This window comes from Chionomys nivalis, chromosome 7 (genome assembly GCF_950005125.1).
Source record: "Chionomys nivalis chromosome 7, mChiNiv1.1, whole genome shotgun sequence".
NCBI lineage: Eukaryota > Metazoa > Chordata > Mammalia > Rodentia > Cricetidae > Chionomys > Chionomys nivalis.
This window is the reverse complement of record NC_080092.1, coordinates 60,920,926-60,947,790: the sequence shown is the minus strand read 5'-3', so window position 1 is coordinate 60,947,790 and position 26,865 is coordinate 60,920,926. Positions and strand designations below refer to the sequence as shown.

At 40.8% G+C, this 26,865-nt stretch overlaps 1 protein-coding gene across 1 annotated transcript in view; it reads right to left on the bottom strand.

Annotated features, from left to right (window-relative positions):
• Positions 1-26,394, bottom strand: part of Atad5 (ATPase family AAA domain containing 5) — a 54,562-nt gene extending 28,168 nt beyond the window's left edge. Inside the window, exons 1-10 of the mRNA XM_057776680.1 lie at positions 26,023-26,394; positions 17,653-19,541; positions 15,882-15,990; positions 14,203-14,364; positions 11,461-11,587; positions 8,220-8,301; positions 5,297-5,481; positions 3,300-3,454; positions 1,713-1,872; positions 738-926 (exon numbers count right to left, since the gene is read on the bottom strand). Coding sequence (XP_057632663.1) covers positions 738-926; positions 1,713-1,872; positions 3,300-3,454; positions 5,297-5,481; positions 8,220-8,301; positions 11,461-11,587; positions 14,203-14,364; positions 15,882-15,990; positions 17,653-19,541; positions 26,023-26,088 — 3,124 coding nt within the window. The 5' untranslated portion in view covers positions 26,089-26,394. The remainder of the gene's footprint in view (positions 1-737; positions 927-1,712; positions 1,873-3,299; positions 3,455-5,296; positions 5,482-8,219; positions 8,302-11,460; positions 11,588-14,202; positions 14,365-15,881; positions 15,991-17,652; positions 19,542-26,022) is intronic.
• Between the last annotated feature and the right edge of the window lie 471 nt (positions 26,395-26,865).

The window sequence follows — 26,865 nt, the reverse complement described above, 5'->3', positions numbered from 1 at the left end:
AAAAAAAAAAAAAAACAACAAAAAAAAAGATGAGGGGGGAAAATCCAATTTGTCAGGAGAGTATTTCTGCTACTACTGACTCTGTCATCATCTACTATCAGAATATAATTATCTTCTACTGTTTCTGTCTTGATTTTACATGTTCTTTTTTCTTAAAAATATTTATTTATTTATTATGTATATAATATTCTGTCTGTGTGCATGCCTGCAGGGCACCAGACCTCATTACAGATGGTTGTGAGCCACCACGTGGTTGCTGGGAATTGAACTCAGGACCTTTGGAAGAGCAGTCAGTGCTCTTAACCGCTGAGCCATCTCTCCAGCCCTCTTTTTTTTTTTTTTTTTGGTTTCTCGAGACAGGGTTTCTCTGTGGTTTTGGAGTCTGTCCTGGAACTAGCTCTTCTAGACCAGGCTGGACTCGAACTCACAGAGATCCGCCTGCCTCTGCCTCCCAAGTGCTGGGATTAAAGGCGTGCACCACCGCCTGGCCCTCTTTTTTTTTCTTAAACATTTTTTAATATTTATTTATTTATTTTGTATGCTTCTGCCTGCAGGCCAGAAGAGGGCACCAGACCTCATTACAGATGGTCGTGAGCTACCATGTGGTTGCTGGGAATTGAACTCAGGACCTTTGGAAGAGCAGGCAATGCTCTTAACCGCTGAGCCTTTTCTCCAGCCCCCGGTTTTACATGTTCTTAAAGCAATTCACTTCTTCACTGAGATATTTAGAAATATACCTTTGGAAGAATCTAGATTTATCCCAGAAGAGCTGATCCTTTTGTCAAGTTCTTCTGACTTCTCCTGTATCTTTTCTGGGCTCAATGAATGTTCATTTGGTTTCTTTCTTTTTGACTTTTGATTTCCTGTTTCCACACATTTCCTTTTGCTTTCTTTTTGACTGACATGAAGCTGTAGTTGTAGACTTGCTATTTTGGGAATTAAGAGAAATAGATGTGCTTACAAAATCAACAAAACAATTTTCAATACCCAATAATCTTCCTATTACTTACAAATATCCTACAGTCTTACAACATTAAGATGAAAACCTTAATTGATATTTAGACTGCCTTCTGTAAGAGATGCATAAGTTATAATGAATGACCTCATTTAAGGCTTCATTAATGAGTGATTAGCATTCTAGCATAACTAGATCTGCCGGGTTGGGATCTCTGGAAGTGAGCAGAAGCAAACACTACACTGCATGCCTAATCAATCTCCCTTGCCACAGTTGTCTGTGCTAACCACTTCTAAGCGGCAAAGGCTGGGTCTTCATCTTTTCAAAACTCAAATGTAAGCCAGATGGTGGTGGTGCAGGCCTTTAATCCCAGGATTCAGGAGGCAGAGGCAGGCTGATCTCTTTAAGTTCAAGACCAGCCTGGTCCAAAGTGAGCTCCAGTACAGCCAAAGCTACATAGAAAAAGTGTCTTAGGGCTGGAGAGATGGCTCAGAGGTTAAGAGCACTGACTGCTCTTCCAGAGGTCCTGAGTTCAATTCCCAGCAACCACATACTCACAACCATCTGTAATGAGATCTGGCGCCCTCTTCTGGTGTGTGGGAAGCAGGATGTTGTACACATAATAAATAAACAACAACAAAAAAGTTTTTTTAAAAAAAAAAGAAAAAAGAAAAAGTGTCTTAACAAAACAAAACAAACAAACATAAAAAGAGACAAAATTCAAATGTAGACATAAAAGACAATGGTTATCACTAACCTTGTTTACCATGACCCTCAGAAAGTACCTGGTGCTCAATTCGTTTTTTTAGGAGCAAGGGAAAATATTTTCCTAAAGAAAATTCAGGATTTGACCACTTTATTTCCTCCAGCAAAAGATTTCTTACTTCTTTAGTAAAATCGTTCCTTGTCTTCATCGACTAAAATGAAGAACAAGATGAACAATAACAAGTCCATATCATCTATGACCTTAGCCACAACACCACCAAAAGCTTCCTGCCTAGAAAGTCACTATCAATGTAGCTTAGCTTTGGAAGAACCTAATATATATATATATATATATATATATATATATATATATATATCATTAGCAAATACTTTGTAATAACAAAGTATTTAAATGTGCTGTATAACCTAATATTCTGTTAAAATTGCCTTTTATTCTATTTTTTCTTAAAGGTAGTAACTTGCCAGGCATGGTGGTATACATCTTTAATCCCAGAGGCAGGTGAATCTCTGTGAGTCTGAGGTCAGTTTGATCTACATTGTGAGCTCCATGCCAGACAATGCAACAATGAAGTTGAAACACTTTCTCAAAATTAAATAAAAATAAAGACAAGATTTCAGTATAGCCCAGACTGGCCTTAGATTCATCATCTTCATGTCTTAGCCTTCCAATGCTTGATTTATAGTCATGTATCCACATGCCTGGCTCTATTATTAATTATTCTGATGGGTTTTTTTCTTTTTCTTTTTTTGAGACAGGATTTTTCTGTGTAGCCCTAGCTGTCCTGTAACTCACTCTGTAGAGCAGGTTGGCCTCGAACTCAGAGATCAGTCTGCCTCTGCCTCCCTGAGTGCTGGGATTAAAGGCATGTGCTACCATCGCCCAACAATTATTCAGATGCTTTTTTTTTTTTTTTTTTTTTTTCCCCGAGACAGGGTTTCTCCATAGCTTTTGGTTCCTGTCCTGGAACTAGCTCTTGTAGACCAGGCTGGCCTCGAACTCACAGAGATCCGCCTGCCTCTGCCTCCTGAGTGCTGAGATTAAAGGCGTGCACCACCACCGCCCGGCTTCAGATGCTTTTTTAAAAGCTCTTTGAGGGGCCAGAAAGATGCCTCAGTGGTTAGGGATACTCTGCTGTTCTTTCAGAGGACCTGCCTTCAGTTCCCAGCACCAGCATTAGGTGACTCACAACTGCCTGTTAACTCCAGTTCTAGGGCATGCCTCTTCTGGTCTCTGTGAGCAGAACATACATGGTATGCATACATGCCCTCAGGAACACATAAACATAAAATTAAATATATACCTATACATATACATATATATATTTTTTTTTTTTTTTTAAGCTCTGAGACAGGGTTTCTCTATATAGGCTTGGCTATTCTGGAACTAGCTCTGTTAGACTAAACTGGCCTCGAACTCAGAAATCCTCCTGCCTCTGCCTTGAGTGCTGAGATTAAAGGTGTGAGCCACTACTGCCTGGCTGAGAATATGTATTTCAACTAGATTTATTTTTAAAACTAGAGCCTAAGAAACGAAGAACCCCTAGGCTAAACAGTTGAGTATTTTCTTCTGAAAGCCGGGACAGAATAACCCATGGAATCATGGATACTGTGAACTTACCACAACAGCTGAATTATTTCTTGGATTTGAATTCAATGTTGAAAATTCACCAAGAGCAACAACACATTTTGAGAGATCTGTTACTTTAGTATTCAGTTCTTTAAATTCAGTTAATAGAGGACAAGAAGGTGGCTTCAAATGCCATAACCAATACCCTAAAAAAACACAGAAATATCCTAATTTATACACTATTCATTTATGGACTATCAAGCATGCAAACATGAAAAGGCCTGACAAATCTCATATATGAGACTATGAATACAATTCCCAGCAAATACCGATCAACAAAAGCAAAATGCCAGCAAGCAAACAAACCAAATTTGCTACATACCCAAGTGAATACAGAGTGAATGAAGTGCACAGCTCAACCATGCCATGGACACTCCTACAATTCTAACACTTGGGAGGCTGACACAGGGCTGAGAGAACAAGACTTACCTAAGCTTCATAGCAAAACCACCACCAAAACACAATTAATAAAAATTACCTCTTATTCTCTTTAATTTGTCAAAAATGAGCAAGCTCATTTCTTTTTTTCTTTCTTTTTTTTTTTTCGAGACAGGGTTTCTCTGTGGTTTTGGAGCCTGTCCTGGAACTAGCTCTTGTAGACCAGGCTGGTCTCGAACTCACAGAGATCCGCCTGCCTCTGCCTCCCAAGTGCTGGGATTAAAGGCGTGCGCCACCACCGCCCGGCTTAAGCTCATTTCTTTTTAAATCAATATTAATATGTACGTTAAAAACCAAGGTACTATTTAGCATTCTGATTTAGAGTCTAAGGTTTTAATTTTTGTTTGTTTGTTGTTAATCCTGCTTATTTTTAGACAGAGTCTCACTATGGAGTCCAGGCTGATACTAACCTGCTATGTACCCGACGGGTCATGAACTACAGATTGTCAGACCCAGCCTCACAGGAAGCCCAAGTTTAAACATTAAAACAGTATTCATTCAAGGTCCCTTACAGCAGGAATGCAAGGATGGCATAAGGGATAAAATAAAACTCCCTTTGCCTTCTTTGCTCTGCATGGGAGCATAATCAGTAAATGATTCCAGGGATTAGGGAAAAAAGGATAAAAAGGATAAAATATACTTGTAATCACTAAAATCACCATCAAAATACCATAAAACCAGAAAACCTACCCCATTTTCTTCTTTTTAAAAATTTTTATTTAGCCGGGCGGTGGTGGCGCACGCCTTTAATCCCAGCACTTGGGAGGCAGAGGCAGGCGGATCTCTGTGAGTTCGAGACCAGCCTGGTCTACAAGAGCTAGTTCCAGGACAGGCTTCAAAACCACAGAGAAACCCTGTCTCGAAAAAGCAAAAAAAATAAAAAAATAAAAAAAATAAAAAAAAGCAGTCTCACTATAGCCCAGAATTGCCCCAAACTCTTAATACTCCTGTTGTCAGCCTCCAAGTGTTAGGATAACAGGTGTGTGCCACTATCCTTAAGATTTAGCCTCACTTTTACCTTTTGTGGTGTTGAGGATCAAACCCCTGGCTCCCATATGCAGGCAGGTATCCTATCAACCAGGGACATTTTGTTTTGTTTTGTTTTTCGAGACAGGTTTCTCTTTGTAGCTCTGGCTGTCCTAGAACTCACTCTGTAGACCAGGCTGGCCTCTAACTCACAGAGATTCTGCCTCTGACTCCCAAGTGCTGGGATTAAATGTGTGCACCACCACCACCCAGTCAGCACCCCCCCCCCCTTTTAACAGTTCCTTACATAGCATCAGATTTCTTCTCACAGGGTAAGAATAAATACTTAGCAGGTATGGGCTCATGTCTACAATCCCAACACTCAGGAGGCTAAAGCAGAAGTACTGCTAAATTTCAGGCCCAGGATACATAAATTCAAGGCCAGACTGGGCTATAGACCCTGGCTCAAAAATAATTTGAGGTCAGCTTGGTCTTCGTAGTCAGTCCCAGGCCAGTCAAGCTACAGAGAGAGACCCTGTCTAAACAAAGGGACAAAAACATAAACACACAATAAACACACTTACCATCATCCTTCTGTTGTACATGAACAACCCTCTGGAAACTGGAACTCGCGGCATTGTATGCATCTAGTGCAGCAGCTTTCTTTGCAATCTGTCGTTTCAGTAAATCCGGCAAACCACTCATCAGAAAATCACGCTTTGCTTTAAATTGTATATCACAATCCTGAGTTTGTTCTGATGAATCTTGACTTTGAAGAAAATTTGAAAGAATAAAAGCAAAAGTTAGAAGCATCTAAAGGAATAAATTGACAACCTGAGTTCAATTTTCAAGGACCCACAACGTGGAGAGAATCAAGTCCCACAAATTGTTTTCGGATCTCCACATGCATGCTATGGTACGTGTGTTTATACAAATGTTAGTAAATAAACAGATGTAATAAAAAAAAATTTAAATAGCCAGGTGTAGTGATGCATGCCTTGAATCCCAGCTGTCAGGAGGCCAAGGCAGGTGGATCAAGTCTACATAGTAGATTCCAGGATAGTCAGAGCTACACAATGAGACCCTGTCTCAAAATAAATAAATCAAGTAAAATAAAATGAAGAAGAATAAACTATTTAGGGCCAGTGCAAGGCTCAGCAGGTAAAGATATTTGCTACCAAGAGTGATGAACTGAATTCAATCCTCAGGACCAACATGGTAGTAGTGAAAACCCAAATCTCTGCCCTACACACACATACCACACACACAAATGAGTAAATAAATAAATGCAAAAAATTAAAGAACAATTATTCTCTAAAAAATTATCTAGAAAATAAACATTTTAAAATTTTATCTTCAAGCTAGTGAGATGGCTCACTGTAAAAGTATTTGCCACACCAGCCTGACCACCTGAGTTCCATCCTTGGAACCCACATAGAAGAAAGAATCAACTCACAAGTTCCTCTGACCTTCACACCCATGCCAACATATGAATGTACCAGCACAGTCAGGCATGCATACACACAAATTACACACATACAAAATTAAATCTAAAAAAAAAACTTCCAGCCGGGCGGTGGTGGCACACGCCTTTAATCCCAGCACTTGGGAGGCAGAGGCAGGTGAATCTCTGTGAGTTCGAGACCAGCCTGGTCTACAAGAGCTAGTTCCAGGACAGGCTCCAAAAAACCACAGAGAAACCCTGTCTCAAAAAACCAAAAAAAAAAAAAAAAACTTCCAAAATTAAACACACCCAATAAATTAGCTGGTAAAATTCCTTTTGCTTATCTACTCATGTTAGAAAATTAAATAAGACAAATATGTATACATTTAAAAAAAAACTGTCTTAAAAGACACCCACCAAAATGCTAACTGGGACTCTCATCAGGTGGGAGTTTTCTTCCTTGTGCCTGTTTGGTGTAGGGATAGAAAGCAAACTCAGGGCTGTACTATGATGCAGGCACTCTCCCTGTGAACTACATTCCCAGCACGAGGGTGGTTATTGTTGTTAAATAAGAATTTATCTTGTAATCAGAAAAACTTAGCTGTCTGTGGAATATTATTTTAACTGGGCAAAGACATGTTACATTTTTTTATGCTGCAGAATATACTTTCACTGTGTAAAGGTGTGTTACTTTTGTTTTTGCTGCATTTGTTTAATTATGTAAAGATGTGTTGCATTTGTTTCACTGGCCTGTCTAACTAAGGCACCCGATTGGTCTAATAGAAGTTGAACAGCCAATAGCTAGGGAAGAGAAGGGATACTCAGGGCTGTCAGGCGAGAGAATGAATAGGAGGAGAAATCTAGGCTGGAGAGGGAAGAAAACAAGAAAGAAGAAAATGCAGAGAAAGAGAAGGACACACCTGGGGCAAGAAGGCAGACACGGGAAGCAGGAAAGTAAGATATACATAAGGAAAGAAAAGCTCCGTGCATGTTAGACAAGGTACTCTACCAACCTGCATCTGTCTCTTTATGCAATCATAAGACTCATCTAGAAGGCACACTGAACTTCTACAACCCAAATCTGTTTACCCACATATTCATGCCTAAACCCTTCATGTATTTGTATCACTCTTGGCGAGTTCTCTAGTCTGGCGCCTATCTCTCCAGTTAATCTCCCATCCTCTCCTGCTCTGGAACTCAAGTCACTCTAGCATCCTTCCTTCCCATCACTGGTGCTGAGCACATTCCTTACAGCCTCCAGGAGTCTGCACACATAGTTCCCTCTGGCTAGAACACTAGCCTCCCCTTGGTGACCTGCTGCTTTTCCTTCAGAGGTCAGGTATCATTTTGTCAGGGAAATGATCAAACATCTCTTTAATATAAACTAATAAAATTTTGTGCCCTTCCTTAGCACAATGTCAGTTTTTCATTTGTTAAGTCAGTTAATGTTTAATTATAGACTGTATTTCTCCTGGAGACTATATAAGCCTCGTGAGGACAGGCACTGTGTTTTCCTTAACATTCCTAGTGCCAAAAATAGTGCCTAGTAAATTGTAGACATTATATTAAATAAAGGTCATGAACAAAGTTTGATAGTCTGGGCTGTTCTTTTCTTTTTAATTATTCTGCTACTTTATGTGAAATATTCCCAAAGCCTTTACAAAAACCTAAGACCTTCACCAGTAGTGCAAGCATTATCAATATATTTTAAAATTTCATCAGAAGGCTGGGAAGAGGACTCAGGTGGGTCAAGCACTTGCCATGAAAGTGTGTAGATTGAAGCTCGATGCTCAGTACCCACCTAGAAGGTGGGTGATGGGTGACATGAAGATTCCTCCTTCCTGTCTCTGATCTCCATTTACACAAACATGAACAATTATACACAAGTACATAAACACACATATGAGCACAGATACCCACGAATATGCTATATAAACATACCACATATATATGCACATGCAAAATAAAAATATTTCAAATGGTTATTGACATCTAATTAAACAAATAAATACACACTGTATTCCATAAAATACTAAATGTTTATATATCTGTATTGGACTGACCTGCTATCATCCAAATCAAGGACAGGAATGGCTGTTCGTTTAGTCTTTTTGGCAAGAAATAAAGGAGCAATTTTCATTTTTCCTTAGAAAAATCAATACTTGGGTTAGTATTACATGTTTGGCATCTCTACTTACCTTAAGTTATCTTTAAAATTTTTTAGAAACCTTACTTTTTATTTATAAGAATGCTATTTAATAATGTTTCATCCACTTGGTAATATTGGAATCCCCTGGGCAACTTTCATTTTTAACTGCAGAATTCCATAATTCACATCTTAAAAGTTTTGCTCAATATGTCTAGGGAAATGCCCAAACTTTTTTTTTTTTGGTTTTTCGAGACAAGGTTTCTCTGTGGCTTTGGAGCCTGTCCTGGAACTAGCTCTGTAGACCAGGCTGGTCTCGAACTCATGCCCAAACATTTTAAATGACTTTTTTTATCTTTATTTTATGTACATTTGGTATGAAGGTGTCAGATTCCCTGGAACTGGAGTTACAGATGGTTGTGAGGTGTCATGCAGGTGCTGGGAATTGAACCCACGGCCTCTGGGAGAGCAGCCAGCGCTCTTAACTGCTGAGCCATCTCTCCAGCCCCCATTTTAAATGTTTTGATGTTAAAAATTAACAAGCAAGCCTGGCAGTGGCTGTGCACGCATTTAACCCCACCACTTGGGAGGCAGAGACAAATGGATCTCTGTGAATTTGAGGCCAGCCTGGTCTAGTGCCAAGACAGGCTTCAAAAACTACAGAGAAACCCTGTCTTGAAAACAAAAACAAAAACAAACAAAAAAAAAACATAGCAGGGGCTGGGGAAAGAGCTTAGATTTAAGAGCACACAGAGTTCTTCCAGAGGACCTGAGTTGGGTAACCAACACCCTACAGTGGAAGGCTCACAAATTTCTCCAATTCCAGCTGCAGGGAAAGAGGTTCTCTTCGGGCCTCTTTATCATCACACCCAAGCAGCACACATACACAGACACAAACACACATGATAAAAATAAAAATAAAGTTGTACAAGGTCAGGCACACTTTTAACCCCAGTTCCTAGAAGGCAGAGGCAGGTCGATTTCTAAGTTCAAGACTAGCCTGGTCTACATAGTGAGCTCCAGATCAGGCAGGATTGTGCAATGAGACCCTGTCTCAATAAATAGTTGGGACTAGAGAGATGGTTCAGTGGTTAGGAACACTGGCTGTGGGCTGTAGAGATGGCTCAGAGGTTAAGAGCACTGACTGCTCTTCCAGAGGTCCTGAGTTCAATTCCCAGCAACCACATGGTGGCTCACAACCATCTGTAATGAGATCTGATGCCCTCTTCTGGCATGCAGGCATACATGGAGGCAAAATGTTATATACATAATAATAAATCTCTAAAAAAAAAAAAAAAAAGGAAAAAAAAAAAAAACACTGGCTGCTCTTCCAGAGGTCCTGAGTTCAATTCCCAGTCACATCCATCTATAAAAGGATCTGATGTCCATTTCTGGCATGCAGTTGTACAAGCACTCATATACATACAACACATAAATAAATCTTTAAAAATAAATAAGCTGGGCAGTGGTGGCGCACGCCTTTAATCCCAGCACTCAGGAGGCAGAGGTAGGTGAATTTCTGTGAGTTGGAGGCCAGCCTGGTCTACAAGAGCTAGGTCCAGGACAGGCTACAAGGCTATAGAAAAACCCTGTCTCAAAAAAACAAAAAACTGGGCTGGAGAGATGGCTCAGAGGTTAAGAGCATTGCCTGCTCTTCCAAAGGTCCTGAGTTCAATTCCCAGCAACCACATGGTGGCTTACAACCATCTGTAACGAGGTCTGGTGCCCTCTTCTGGCCTTCAGGCATACACGCAGACAGAATATTATATACATAATAAATAAATAAATAAAACAAAAAACTAACTAAATAAATAAATAAATCTTATTTAAAAATTTGGGGGCTGTACAGATGGCTCAGTAGTAGAGCCTGACAAACCAGGTTTTATCCCTGAAGCTTCCTGTAAGTGGAAGGTGAAGACTCACACCTTAAATTGCCTTATACCCTCACATGGGAACACACAATAAATTTAAAAAAAAAAAAAAAAAAAGCGTCAGGCAGTGGTGGTCCATGCCTTTAATCCCAGCACTTGGGAGACAGGCAGGTAGATCTCTGAGTTGCAGGCTAGCCTGGTCTACAGAGTTAGTTCTAGGACAGCCAAGGCTACAGAGAGCAACCCTGTCTCTAAATAAATAATAAAGACCAATATTAATAATAGTAATAAGGAAATGGTTTCTTGGTTTAGTTTGCTTTGGTTTTTTTGAGACAGGGTCTCTCTGTTATCCTGGAACTCGCTGTGTAGACCAGGCTGTACTGGAATTCAGAGATCTGCCTACTACATAGTGGGATTAAAGGCATGTGCCACCACACCTAGCTATAAGTGTTTTAATGAACTCAGAAAAAAATTCGTAGTCAAGTTTGGAGCTGCTAAGTATATATACAGAACTACAATAATTTAAAATATGTCCCCAAGGGCCGGGCGGTGGTGGCGCACGCCTTTAATCCCAGCACTTGGGAGGCAGAGGCAGGCGGATCTCTGTGAGTTCGAGACCAGCCTGGTCTACAAGAGCTAGTTCCAGGACAGGCTCCAAAACCACAGAGAAACCCTGTCTCAAAAAACCAAAAAAAATAAAATAAAATAAAATATGTCCCCAAACAGTGTTTAAAAAATATGATGCTCGCCGAGTGGTGGTGGTGCACACCTGCAATCCAAGCACTGGGGAGTGCTTTGTGAGTTTGAGGCCAGCCTAGTCTACAAGAGCTAGTTCCAGGACAGGCTCCAAAGCTACAGAGAAATCTGTCTCGGGGAAAATAAAATATGATGCTCAATTTTTCTTTGAAAAACTTACTCAAAACGGCAATATTTAGGCAGGGAAGGTGGCACACACTATAATCCCAGCACTTAAAGGTGGACACAGGAAGATGAGTTCAATGTTGGCCTCAATTACATAGTAAATAACTAGTCTAGAGACAAGAAATCCTGACCCACAAAGCAAAACAAACCCAGGCATGATGGTACATGCCTTAAATCCCACCACTTCACAGGCAGATCTCTGTAGGCAGGGATACATAGTGAGAACCTGTCTCAAAGGAAAGAAAACAAACAAAATACCTAAATTTTCTATTTTATGGGACAAGACAGTACCTTTGCACCAGAAATTTCAGAATTAATTGCCCCAAAACATTCTACTATTCATCAAACAGTATTAAATCCAATTACCAGGAACATTTTTAGAAGGCTTGTTAACTTTTTTTCCTAGTACATCATTCAAATTCTTAAGTTTCTTCTGATTTTTCTCTGGTTGTTTTATAGAAGTTGGACTTGAATCTATTAGTATTACAGAGTCCTAAGACAAAACAAGGAAGAAAAAAACACTTTAATACATTATTCTCCCGTTTCCATGGAGATTCCAATAAGCCATGAACCCCTAAGCCTCAGACGATTCTGAGTGTGGTTGTTCTCACACATATCTGATAACACACCCTGCGACCAAACTTTCACAGATTGAAGTGCGACAGTGAAGCTGAAAGAATTCCCTTTTTCTTCATATTTCACAGACAAAAGATCCTTTCTTACTACAGATCTTTGCAATGTTAGCATATATTTTTCTTTCTCTGTCTTTCTTTCTTTCATTGAATGGGTCATCTCACAGTATATCCCTGGTTGTCCTGAAAATTGCTCAGCAGACCAGGCTAAGCTCAAACTCGCCTCTGTCTGGAGTGAGTGCTCTGGTTAAAGGCATGCCCAGCTTCTTTACTTACTAACTGAAGGATTTCCCCTTTTCCAGTACTTTGTAGTGTACCCAGATTGCCAGCATTACTCTTCTTACACTATGGAGCCACTATCAAGCAAAATAAGCACTGTTAAAACAGCCTTGGTTGATCAGATAACTGAAGTAGCTACTAAATAACTAATGGGTAGGTAGCATATAAAGCATGGATACACTGGAAAAAGGATAATTGATATAGAAGGCTGGGGTTGTAGCTCAGTTGGCAGTGGTCTCCCATACTATATCATACAATGTTTTATAAACTGACCAGAACTGAAAGTCTACAGATATAGAAAGAGGATAACTAGTTGTCACATGGAACAGTAAAGGGGAATGGTGTCTTCTTTGGAGATAACAGAAATAATCTAAACTGGCAGAGTGGCACATACAATCCCAGCTGACGCAAAAGTACGGTGAATTTGAGGGACCTTGGGCTACATAATAAGATCCTAGAGCTGGAGAGATGGCTCAGAGGTTAAGAACATTGTCTGCTCTTCCAAAGGTCCTGAGTTCAATTCCCAGCAACCACATGGTGGCTCACAACCATCTGTAATGAGGTCTGGTGCCTTCTTCTGGCCTGCAGGCATACACACAGACAGAATATTGTATACATAATTAATAAATAAATAATAAAAAAATAAGATCCTATTTTGCTGGGCGGTGGTGGTGCAGAGGCAGGCAGATCTCTGTAAGTTTGAGGCCAGTCTACAGAGCAAGTGCCAGGACACCAAAAGCTACACAGAGAAACCTATCTTGAAAAACTATAAAAAAAAGACCCTGTTTCTAAAAACGAAAAAGTTGCTGGGTGGTGGTGGCACATGCCTTTAATCCCAGCATTTGGAAGGGCAGAGGCAGGTGGATCTCTACAAAGTGAGTTCCAGGACAGCCAGGGATGTTACACAGAGAAACCCTGTCTCGAGAAAATCAAAACCAAGGGCTGGAGAGATGGCTCAGAGGTTAAAAGCACTGCCTGCTCTTCCAAAGGTCCTGAGTTCAATTCCCAGCAACCACATGGTGGCTCACAACCATCTGTAATGAGATCTGGCGCCCTCTTATGACATGCAGGAAGAGTACTGAGAATACTGTATGCATAACAAATCTTTAAAAAAGTCGCTGGGCGGTGGTGGCGCACGCCTTTAATCCCAGCACTCGGGAGGCAGAGGCAGGCGGATCTCTGTGCAGGCGGATCTCTGTGAGTTCGAGACCAGCCTGGTCTACAAGAGCTAGTTCCAGGACAGGCTCCAAAACCACAGAGAAACCCTGTCTTGAAAAACCAAAAAAAAAAAAAAAAAAAAAAAAGTCAAAACCAAAACAAAACAACAACAACAAAAAAAAACAAGCCGGGCGATGGTGGCGCACACCTTTAATCCCAGCACTCGGGAGGCAGAGGCAGGCGGATCTCTGTGAGTTCGAGACCAGCCTGGTCTACAACAGCTAGTTCCAGGACAGGCTCCAAAGCCACAGAGAAACCCTGTCTCGAAAAACTTAAAAAAAAAAAAAAAAAAAAAAGAAAAAAACAAGAAAATTTTCTAAAATTGATTATAATAGAAGCACAACTCTGAATATATTCAAAGACACTAAGCTGTATTCGTTCTTTTTTTTGTTTTGAGACAGGGTCTCACATAGGTTAGGCTGCCTTCCAACTTATCACATAGTGTGAGGATGAGGATATGAGGATCACCCCCAAACTTTTGGTCCCTCTATTTTATGTTCATAGTGCTACAATTCCAGGTATGCACCATAACACTTTCCGTTTTGAATTGTACACTTAAATGGTCAACTGTGCCTCATGTAAATTATATCTCAATAAAACTATTTAAAAATAGGAGGTAGTGGCTTTTAGGAGGATAGTAAAAATTGAGTAGAGAATTCTCAGGTAGAAGACAGTACTTGGAATGTGAATTTCAAAGTAAGAAAAAATAAGAAGTAAGAGCTGAGCTCTCTGGGGAGAAGTGAAATTCAGTGTGACTGTGGTAAAGAACTGCTTGAGCAATGGGAAGAATTGGTTCAGTGTACAGGACACCATGAGAGACCTGAAACTGGACTATATCCTGTAAGCCAAAGGCTTTTAAAGCAAAACATCCACCACATTCAGGCTATTGAATGTGACCTTACACCTCTGTAAAGGGCTCCTTCTCCCACTCCTAAAACAAAACAACAATGACTATATCGATAGACACTGGAATACTCACATCTGTATCTGGTGACTTCTCCCTTTCAGGAGGTATCTGGTGCCGGGAGGACCGCCTCAAGGGCACCACTGTTTCTTCAGCCTTTGGTCCACTAACTCGGAAAGCTTTGGCTTTCTCAATCAGTTGTTTTGCTTTGGATACATTTTTTGAAGTACTGCTTGCCTAGGCAAAAATTTAGAATATTAATTGAGATCGCAGCAAGAATTTCATATTTGATAACAAAAAACAGAAATATATAATAGAAAAAATTTATTTACATCACAATAACCAACCAAGAGCCAGACAATGATGGCACATGCCTTTAATCCTAGCACTCAGAAGGCAGAAGCAGGCAGATCTCTGTAAGTTTGAGGCCAGCCTGGTCTACAGAGAGAGTTCCCGGACAGCCAACGATACATGAAGAAATCTTATCTTGTAAAACCAAAAATAAAAAAGAACAGAGCTGGGGGCTAGGTGTGGTGGCGCACACCTATAATTTCAGCTCTTAGGAGGCAGATGCAGGTGGATGTAGATTTCTGTGAATTAGAAACCAGCCTGGTCTATACCGGGAAACCCTATTTCATAAAAGGGGTTAAGAACACATGGAGAGGCTAGAGAGATGGTTCAGTAGATAAAAGCACAGGTTTCTCAGCAGTTAAGAGCTCTGGCTGCTCTCCTAGAGACCATCCGTAACTCTGGATCCAGGGAATCTGAAGTTTCTTCAAGTACTGCACACATGTGGTGCAGACACACAACCAGGCAAAACACACATACACAGAAAATAAAAATAAAGGAAATTAAAAAAAAAAAAAAAAACACATAGGGAGACTGAGGCAAGCCAATCACACATATCACACATTCAATGCCTGACTGTTTCCTATGATAAGAGGTCAAGGCCAGCTAAACAACTTATGAAGACTATGTCTCAAAATAAAGAAGTAAAAAGATAGGTGCTGGAGAGATGGCTCAGTGGTTAAGAGTACTGCCTGCTCATCTAAAGGTCCTGAGTTCAATTCCCAGCAACCACATGGTGGCTCACAACCATCTATAATGAGATCTGGTGCCCTCTTCTGGCCTGCAAGCATGAATGTAGGCAGAATACTATATACACAATAAATAAATAAATCTTAAAAAACAAAAAAGAAGTAAAAAGACTACAGAGGATAAAGTTCAGGGGTAAGACACTTAACCTAGGATGTCTTACACATCTCAGCACTGTTCCCTTGATCCCCAAACAGACAAAGTTAATACAATCATACAATCCCATAGTATACACTATTAGTGTGTGTGTGTGTGTGTGTGTGTATCATTAGACTCAGGTCAGCAGGCTTCAGTCCACAGTGAAATTTGAACATCTTTATGAACTAGCAAGAAGAACAGGGAAGCCGGGCGATGGTGGCGCAAGCCTTTAATCCCAGCACTCGGGAAGCAGAGGCAGGTGGATCTCTGTGAGTTCGAGACCAGCCTGGTCTACAAGAGCTAGTTCCAGGACAGGCTCCAAAACCACAGATAAACCCTGTCTAGAAAAACCAAAAAAAAAAAAAAAAAAAAAAAAAAAAAAAAAAGAACAGGGAATAAATGGCATAGGTTGTAGTTAATGACTTATAACAAGAGGAACCTTCTTTTGAAGGACTTCCAGTAAATATTGCTGGTCTTTTAAGGAAACAGTATCACCTCCAGGATTCCAGTACTTTTATTACCTTTCTCTTCTGAGAAGTGAGATCTCCCTCAGTTGTTTCAGATTTCTTAGATATTTTCTTGGACTTTTTCTTAGATTTTTTGGGAGTACTAATTCTAGTGAATTTCATTCTGGAACAAAAGACAAATATTTTCATAACAATGTACAAAAATGTTAAATATAAATATCAGTCATAATTCCAACTTAAAAAGAAAAAACAGCCGGACAGTGGTGGCACATGCCTTTAATCCCAGCACTCGGGAGGCAGAGGTAGAACTCTCTGTGAGTTCAAGGCCAGCCTTATCCACAGAGCTAGTTCCAGGACAGCTAGGGCTACACAGAGAAATCCTGATAGAAAAACAAAAGAAAAACAGAAAAAAAAAAAAACAATCATCATCAGTTTGATTAAACAGTAAGTCACAGTATTTTATTTCTGGTGCTGAGGATGGAACTATGTACATACTGAGCAACCATTTTACTACCTTGCTACATTGCCAGCCCTAAGGTTTATCAATTATTACTTCATTTGATAAGCCTAGCAGGAGGTGGTAGTGCATGCCTTTAATCCCAGCACTCGGGAAGCAGAAGCAGGAGGATCTCTGTGAGTTCCCAACCAGCCTTGTCTACAGACTAAGTTCCAGGATAGCCAGGGCTTTTATACAGAGAAACTTTGTCTCAAAATAGAAGAGAAGAAAATAATAATCCTAATCAAAACATTTTCAAGACACCTCCCTGCTGTGGAGAGCTTATTTTTCAATAAAATCTTGCTTGCTTGCAAAGAAAAATAAAAACAATAAGCATTGCCAGGCAGTGGTGGCACACACCTTCAATCCCAGAACTTGAGAAGCAGAGGCAGGTGGATCTCTCAGTTTGAAGTCAGCATGATCTACAAAGTGAGTTTTAGGACAGCCAATGCTCCAAAGAGAAACCCTGTCTTGAAAAAAACCAAAGGGGAAAAAAAAGAAGTTTAAAAAAAGAGTTTAAAACTCATCTGAGCTGGGCAGTGGTGGCACATGACTTTAATCCCAGCACATGGGAGGCAGAGGCAGGCATATTTCTGTGAGTTTGAGGCCAGCCTGGTCTACAAGTGCCAAAATTACAGCAAAATCCTGTCTCGAAAAACAAAAACAACAACAAAAAACTCATCTGAAATGTTTCTGTAACTCCTCTGAAACAGACTTTAAATTAGCTGTATTAGGCAGGTGTGGCGGTACACACCAGCAATCCCAGCACTTGGAGGAGGATTGTGAGTCCTAGACTAACTCTGTATATAGCAAGAACATGTCTGGATAAAGAATAAACCTGTGTGCAGTGGCTCACACTAGAAATCCCAGCACTCAGGAAGCTGGGGCAGGAGAATTGCCACAAGTATGAAAGCATTCTAGGTTACATACTGAGTTCCAGGCCAGCCTGGGGTTCTTGAATAAGACCCTATCTCAAAACAAAAGCCAGGTTTGGTGGCATAGGTCTGTCATCCCAGTTACTTGGGAGAGTACAGAAAGGGAGAACACGTCTAAGGCCTGGCTAAATAACAAGACCAGCCTGGGCAACCTAGGAGACCTCATATCAAAATGAAACTAGAACAGAGATGTAGCTCAGTGGTAGACCACTCACCTAACCTATGAGGTTCAATCCTCAGGGTTCTATACACATTAAAAATAACAACAAAAAAAACTATGTATAAATAATCTATTCTGAAAAATAAATGAACTCTACAATGCTTGAAGAATTTTCCTTCCCAATTAATAATACATGTAGAATGTTCCAAATTGAGAAGAAAAACAAAACTTTACCTAATGGGGCTCTCCGAATCAGAGGATATTGTTATTAATTCAGCTGTGTACAAGCCGTGCTTTTCTGACATGCTGGCTGCTTTTGGAGTGGAAGCCTTCACTGGACTAGTGTCCTGGCCATCCTCAGACTCGGTACCTCTAAGCGTGACTACGGTAGGCATGCAGCTACCTCTTAGAGAGCTCCTGGTTCGTTTGGGTGTGGAAACGTTCAGCAGCCTGTTTTCAGGTTCAGCTTCAGAATGTGTAACCATATCCTGGATTGATGTGCTGGGTTTTCTTGATTTATTTCTGTCACCCAGAGACATTTTTAGAGAGTTATGTGCTGTATCCTCACAAACAAGACTTTTACTATTAAGTAATGAATTGCTTTTGAAAACTTCTGACTTCTGTCTTAAACTCCTTCGAAGGCTATTTTGCTTTTGTTTATCTTTTGGGGAAAAGGATGTTTCTTCCTTTTGCATGCTTTCTTCTCTGTTTCCACCTGGAGTGGGCCTAGTACCGATCGTTTTCTTACCCCTTTTCTTCAGTTTTTTACTTTTCTTCTTAGGAAAACTTGCTTTATAAGTGTGTATCTGTGAACTGCCAGGATTTGAAACTATTTGGATATTAGGATTTTCTATGATTTTTTCAGAACCATTAACACCTTCTTCATTTGCAGATTTTTCATTTGGATCTTTCTGCTTCTCCAAAGGTTTCTTGAACCCATTTCTGAGCATTTCTGATGGTGGCTGCCTGAATGCTCTCATGAACTGCTGTCTCTCTTCCACGCTACACTTTGGTACTGAAGCCTCAGAGCTCCCGGCTTCCAGCACTGCCAGTTCTAATTGGCCCTCCTGGATCACAACATTTGATTTCCTTTTCTGAACTGTCTGTTCATTTTCTGGATCAGAGAGGCTACTCTCCAAATCAAGCTGTTTCTGTTTCAAAAAAATATGGGCTATTTTCCCTTTCTTTTTGGGGGGAGTGGGGTGAATTTGTGCAAGAACAGTAACTGTCTTAAGGTGTACCCGTGGAGAAAATTCACAACTTTCTGATTCACCTTCAGAACTACTTTTGACTGCTTCACCAGATCCAGAAGGAACACAAGCTGGCACTGCAGGGTCAGGTATCTCTTCCACTCTAGCTGCCTTTTGACTTCTTAAAAATTCTTCATAGGAGACTGTTATTGTAGTCTTGTTTAAATCCGTCGTTTTGGTTGCACAAGCCCTGGAGTCTACATGATTTGTTGTCCTCTCATTGTCATTGACCAGGGAAGGTTTACTCTCTTTGCCACCTTTCTTAAGCAGATTTATGTCGTCTGCCAAGGGTAAACTTTCAGACAGATCTAGTACCTTGCTGTGCTTCCTTTTTCTCAACATTTTGCCATCATTTTTTGTGGTACCTTTTTTAGGGTTGACTTTCTGGAAATTTTTTTTGGAGGTAATTGTATTTGGTTGATTTCTCCCATCTTGAATGCTTTCTGCAAGAACCTCTACATCTTTCTTATAAAGGAAAACATCAGTACTGCTTTCCACAAAATCACTCAAACCACAGTCCTCCTTACTATCACTACTAATTCCAACCGGCGATTGAATTTTAATATCATTCAGTTGATGAGATAAATTAACTCTCTTTCCTTTCTTCTTAAATTCCGTATTTGAGAGCACTTCCAAAGGTGTCTTATGATCTTTGCTATTGCCAACAAGCAATGAGGGAGATGGCTTTATCGTGCACTCCTTTGTCAACTGTAGCTTCTCATCTGTGGGTGAAGTCTTTCTAAAATAATGAAGAATATTACTGGGTTTTGGTGGAGAGAAAACTTTGTCTCCAGTCTTCTCTTTTGGTGATAAATATTTGGTGATTGTTTCACAGGAAGAGCTGTCATCATCTTTTCTCCGCTTTTTGCAAGACTAGCAATTTAAAAAAAGGAAAAGCACATTCATTTCCAGTAAAATAATATGAAATATGAACTGTAAACAGATTTAACAGTTTAAATAACCGGGCAGAAAAACTACAAAAGGCTGCTTTATTTGTGTATATACATGTGAGGTGTGTGTGATGTACACACATATGTGTATACAAGGATGCATGCAGAGGCTGGAGAAAGATGTCAGGTGCCCTACTCTGTCACTTTCAGCCTTGCAATCCTCCTTTCTTTGCCTCCCCCTAACACTGGAGTTATAAGCCTATATGGCCATACCTGACTTGCTGAAGATTTGAACTTAGGTCATCTGTAATTTCACTTGTGCAATAACAGTTATGATAGCTCCCCATTACCATGCATTTTCATGTAATGTGTATATGTAATCTCATGATTTCATCTCAATCTTATAGGCACATATATCTGTGGGTGGCCAGGAAGATGACTTTTCATTTGGCTGTATAATTTTGAAATATAGCACATATTAGGGCATGCTTCATAACTCGATCTATTTGTCCCATGAGGACTATAGACATTTAAAAGCCTACTTTGTTCTTTTGCTTGGACTAACTCCATACAATTAGCTCACTTTCAATTCAAAGCAAGTTCAAACTAGACTAAATGCTTTTTGTAAATAGATCATAACTTTAAAACCTTACAGCTAAGCTCAAGGTCAGAGTCACAATGTCCAACCATGGTTACTACACAAAGCACCCTAAGAAAAGCATGCCAATTCTTCACTTGCCGGTCTGCTAACAATAGACCTATGTCTCAAAGTTTGTCACTGGGCACTGTGCCTCCCTGACTAGTTACAGTTTTACTCCTGAAACACTTATGTTGCCATGGCAATGACTCAACTCCTAATCACTTACCCTAGGGATGTGCTTTTGGTCAAGGAGAGGTAACTCCTGTAATTTTTTTTTTTTTTTTAATCTCTTCAAGGCTCCTGTAAGAAGAGTTTTGAGGCTAGAGGAAAGAAACTAAAAGAAGAAGCTAGGAGGAATTCAAAGGAAGACAGAAAAATTGGAGTAGAAGCAGAACAATAGAGTAACTGAGTCGGAAAAGCATGGCACATTCATCCTCAGCTATCCTTTGCTGGCGGCTGTTTCCTCTCTGAACCTTGGGAGGGCCTTGGGGCTAGCCCTCAAAGGCTCTTGTTACACAGGGTAGGACCCCTACAAACAATCCATTCTGCTTTACTCTCTGGTAAAAATAAACACATCAGGACTGGAGAGATGGCTCAGAGGTTAAGAGCACTGACTCCTCTTCCAGAGGTCCTGAGTTCAATTCCCAGCAACCACATGGTGGCTCACAACCATCTGTAATGAGATCTGGTGCCCTCTTCTGGCCTGCAGGCATGGAGGCTGAACACTGTGTACATAAGAAATAAATAAATCTTTTTAAAAAATAAAATAAAATAAACACATCAGGCTGGAGAGATGGCTTAGCAGTTAAGAGCACTGGCTGCTCTTCCAAAGTCCTGAGTTCAATTCCCAGCAGCCACATGGTGGGTCACAACCATCAGTAACAAGATCTGGTACCCTCTTCCAGCCTGCAGGCTTACATGGAAGCAGAACACTGTATACATAAGAAATAAATCTAAAAATAAAAAAACAAAACATCATTCCAAGTATCTCTAAGAAATATTTATTTAAGAAACCCAGGACCACCAAAAAACACTTGCCACAAGTCTACTGTTTTAATTTTCTACTATAAGTCACTGCCTGCAGTAGCCATTACCCTCACAGAATCAAGATGCTATGACACTAAGGACAGTCAAGTTTGTGTTAGGCACTTGTAGTCAGCAATGATACTTGCACCCAGGCAAGCTAAACAGAGATTACAATGAGTCCAGGTATGGCTGATGAAGACTAGACAAAGCACTGGCTGCTAGGAAGAGACAAAAGGCTCAAGGTAGGCAACCACGAACGAGATGGAAACAAGGAAAACATAATTTTCATTGTCATAACTAGGGCTGGGGAGAATAACTGCCTAGGCATGCAGAAAACCCTAGATTTGGTTCCCACCATTAGGTAAAACCAAGCATGGTGGCACGTGCCTGCAACCACAGCACTGAGGAGATAGAGGCAGGAGCATCAGAAGGTCATGGTGAATTTAGTGAGTTTGAAGACAGTCAAGGCTACATGAGACACTGTTTGGAAAAAAAATCAATGTCATAACTGGAAAAAATAATCAACTTCTAAAAGTAGACTCTACTTGAAAATGGATTGACATAGATTTAACACTGTTCTCTATATCCTTAGAGCAAACAGACTTTTGATGCATCTTGGGTATGACTGGGACTCATCTGGCTGCTGGCTCACTAACAATAATGGTCCCATTACTGGCTGTACATGTATCTTCTAAAGGTTTCATTGGTTTACCTTAGAGTACAGGGGATATGAATTGTGAAACCTATTAGGGAGCACGGGGAAAACTAACTGGTCTGATTTTCTATGATCTATATTTGTTTTCTTGACTACGTGTGAATGGTATGAAACAACCTTGCTACTAGAGCAAGGAAATACCTTAATGTTCTGAATTTACTAGATCAGAATGACTAAGCCTATCTTTAGAAGGACATTATTTCTCATTTTGTTTCTATGTATATTGTAGGCGTTAACTATAAACAAGAGCTGGATGTGGTGACTCATACCTATAGTTCCAGTACCTTGGAAGCTGAGGCAGGAGGACTACAGTAAACAGAAAAGCCTCCTAGGTTTCCCACTGTTCAGGCCAGCCTGGGCTACAGGATGAGAACTCAAAGAAACAAGTCTAAATAACATAAAGTACTTATAAAGACCCTTAAACCTGCCCTAGAAATCCACTAAATTAAGAAGATACGTTGTGGTGGATTGAATAAGAATGACCCAAAAGGCTCATATATTTGAATTCTTTGGAGAAAGTGTGTCACTGGGGGTAGGCCTTGAGATTTCAAAAGCCCATGCCAGGCCCAGTCTCTTTCTCTCTTGACCTGCAGATCAGGATGTAGCTCAGTTACTGCTCCAAGCACCAGGAGAATTGCTATGCTCCCTGCCATGACAATGGACTAAACCTCTGAAACTGTAAATGATACCCAATGAAATGTTTTCTTTTTTAAGTTGCCTTGGTCACAGTGTCTCTTTACACAACAAGAAAACAGTGACTATGACATATGTATATAAAAGCAAAATGATGAAAATGAGTTTATAAATGTATCACTAACTTGCATAACTGAAAATGCATACTACTATATTGGTTACAAAATAATTATTGGCTGGGCATGGCCACATATGCCTTTAATCCCAGCATTCAGGAGACAGAGAAAGGCAGATGTCTCTGAGATTGAGGCCAGCCCAGTCTATATAAGGCTGTCTCAAAAACAAACAAACAACTCCATTAGTTTCCATACACATCCCACTCCCTGTGGTACAAGCACTCCGCCAATTGAGCTACTGTTTCAGCCCTCAACATTTTCTGTCTTTTGCTTCACTGAACCCCAAGTCTTACAATATTAAAAATTTACCCCTGAGCTATATTACCATCCTACTATCAATCTAACTTCTCAGTTTATTTGATAAAATATCTGCCAAAATAACAAAAACATTATTTTTAAGGACAAGTAACGAGGATTTTATTTTGAGAAAATTCAAATGAATTAACAAAGCTACCATGGTTAAAAGCATAGTATGATGTTGCACGAGTAGGCAAGAAGCTCAATGAAGTGTGTCTGAAAAAGCAGAACCAGACAAGGGGACCCTTGACACGGCTCAGCAGGCAAAGGTAGGTGCCACCAAGCCCGATGACCTTGTTCAATCCCCAGGATCATAATAAAAAGGGAGGTCCTCTTCCCACAAGTTGCCCTCTGACCTTCACACATATGCTGACCCTTGCATATACAATAAATTTAAAAACGTAGCAAATAATTAACAGGCAAAAGAGTAAGAGGTGACAGTGGGACAAATTCTGGCCAGTTAGATAAATGACATAAAACACAAGCAATACTATATATGTTGAAATAACAAATGAAAAAGATCTATTATTATTTTCTATAAAGTTTTGACATGGTGTCAGAGGCATCACACAACATACACTCAAGTCAGATCTAAGATCAGGTACCAGCCCTGACATCTACTAGTATGGAAATCTTAAGCAAATTATTTTTTAAAACTGTGACTTAAGCTGGGCAGTGGTGGCACATGTCTTTAATCCCAGCACTTGGGAGGCAGAAGTAGGTGGATCTCTGTGAGTTCGAGGCCAGTCTGGTCTACAAACTGAGTTCCAGGACAGCCAGGGCTGTTAAAGAGAAACCCTGTCTCAAAACCACTACCCCACACACACACATACACACAAAACCCTGTATCAAACAAACAAAACTAATTTGGCCTACTTTTCAATTATTTTGTTTTGTTTTTGAAACAGTGTCTCTCTACATAGCTCTGGTTGTCCTAGAACTTGATATGCAGACCAGGCTTGCCTCAGACTCACAAAGATCCACTGGTCCCTGGCCCCAGAGTGCTAATATTTAAAGGTATGTGCCACTAAGCCCAAATGTAAGATTTTCCCATAGATCAGGTATGGTGGCCCACAAATTTTTGAAATCTTATTTATCTATAATTATTATTTGGAGTCTAAAAGTCTCACTGTTGGTCTGTCCTGGAACTCAATCATGTTTCATAGAAATAATAATACCTTATCACAGGGTTATTATGCAAAGATATGTAAAAAGCCCTTACCACATTAAAGAGTAAATACCACTATTAAAAAGTAGACTTTCTAAGAAGGGTACCAAAGGCAGAAACCATAAGTCAAAGACTGATAAAACTGATCATCACAAAATCAAATAATTCAATACCCAAAGTCCTTTACACCTGAGACAAGCTAAATAATTCCCTTGACTTAGCAAAAAATAAAAAATAAAAACTCTGCAGTCAAAAACAGTTACTTGATTATAAAAATTAAGAGTTAGAATTTTTTTTTTTTTAATATTTATTTATTTATTATGTATACAATATTCTTTCTGCGTGTATGCCTGAAGTCCAGAAGAGGGCACCAGACCTCATTACAGATGGTTGTGAGCCACCATGTGGTTGCTGGGAATTGAACTCAGGACCTTTGTAAGAGCAGGCAATGCTCTTAACCGCTGAGCCATCTCTCCAGCCCCAAGAGTTAGAATTTTTGAACTAATTAAAGAGAAAAACGACAGGGGATTAATTTTACAGAACTTTGTTTTACTCCCTATTTTTTTCATTTTCCGTTCTTGTTTGTTCCCCTTGGTTTGACGTGACTCTGTGAGTAGGATTGATCCCAACAGAGCTGTGACAACAGAGAAGCACGCAAACCAGCAACTTCCCCTGGAAAGGAGCATGGCAGAGGATAACCAGGGCACAGTAGTGACTGAAGAGCTGTAGAAAGTAGAAATATTCATGCGATGGGGCTGGAGGGATGGCTCAGGGGTTAACAGCACTTTCTGCTCTTCCAGAGGAACCTGGTTCAAGTCTCAGCACCCACATGGCAGATCGAAAAACAAAAACAACAGCAAAAAAGAGAATTTAAGTGAACACACATCTTAGGTCACTTCAAAGGCAGCAGACACATTCATTAGAATGCTAGTGTGAGATACGTGGTGTATAAAAATCATGGCAGCTACAGAGGCACAAGCCTGTAATTCCAGCACTCGCAAATGGTGACAAGAGATGAGTAGGTCCGAATCCAGCTTGGGGGTTTCTGTATCTACATATAGATACCAGCCATATACTATAAGCTCCTAACCACCTTTTTGGAGGACAGGGTTTCTCTGTGTAACAGTCGGAGCTGTCCTAGAACTAGCTCTGTAGCTGGCCTCGAACTCACAGAGATCCACCTGCCTCTGCCTCTGAGCACTAGGATTAAAGGAGTGCACCACCACCGCACAGCTCTCTTAATTCTTATGGCATAGAATATCATTATGGTTGCTTAGTGTATTTTTATTCCTTTCTGGAAATCAGGGCTTCCCGTATTAAGCACTCTCCCCAACTTAGTGTATTCTCTGAAACATGGCAAATACAGAACACCTAATGTGCCACAAAGACTCTTAACTCAAGTACCCCGCTCGATTCTTAAATGAAACATTGTAAGTGGAATTCCTAGGACAGGTATTTGTAGGGACTAACTGAATTTAAAGCTCTTATCTTTTTCGCCGTTCTATGATTCCACATCACGAACAAAGAACTTGAATCTGAGATCCTTGATGACATGTCATTCCACCAATGTTTCAGGACCCGGGAACTGTGGTTTTTAAACCCTGATCCTACACCGAGTCTGAAGTTTTCTTTAAAATTCCAATGAGGGCTTAGCACGACACCCCGAGATAACCATCCCACACCAAATTGGAGCTGTGGATCATCACATCACTCCTTTCCCCATCCCAGAAGCAAGCAGGCCTCCCACCACCCCCACGCCACTATTCCCCAACGCAGGCAGACAGAAACCTGTCAGATCTTCCCTCTCACCTCAATCTCGTAGTCCTTTACTGGAGGAGGAGCTGCAGCCGCCGCCATGGCCAGGACCCCCACCATGATCCCTGCCTCCCAGAGCCCCGGATCCTAGGACCTCCAGCGGTCCGGCGCAGCCTGACTGGAGGCCATAGAGACGGCCGGTCCAGTGGGAGCAAGATGCGGGGGCCGCGGGGGTCGCCACGGGTCCCCCAGAGCCCACCGGCGGCCGGACGCGAGTGAGAGGCTGGGCCCAGGGCCGTCGAGCCAGGCTCAGAGACGTCGAGAAAGCGCGGGTGCAGATCCCTCGGGGGCCGCTGCACAGTACACAGTGCCCCCGAGGTAGGCGCTCCAGGCTCAGCGTTCGAGCTCCGGGCCGCGGTGGGCGCCACAAACCGAACGCTGCTCAGGCCTCGGGGCTTCGGCGGGAGTTCTTGTCAATTGGGTTTTCGCGCCGTCCGGAGAGCAGGGGGCGGAGCCACTGACTGCTTCTGGAGGCGGTGTCTACGGTGAGCCACGAAGACCAAACTACTTCGTTTAGCGATTCAGCAGCTGACAGCCTCATCTGTCCCAGAGTCCTAGTAGAATTTTGGAGCTTCACAATTAGGTATTACAGCCAAGATTAACCATTGAGGACGTGATTTGTCTAAAGTTACCTAGTCATTTGGTGGCTGAATTAAGACTTAGACTTTAGCCATTCCAAAAATTATATTTTTGAAGCCCGGAAGTTGTGGTGCACACCACAGTACAGCATGTTCTACATAGAGAGCTCCTGTTCAGCCAAGAGATTCTGTCAAATAAATATGTAAGTAAATAGATAGATAAAGAAAGAAATGAATGGATGGGTAGATAGGTAGGTAG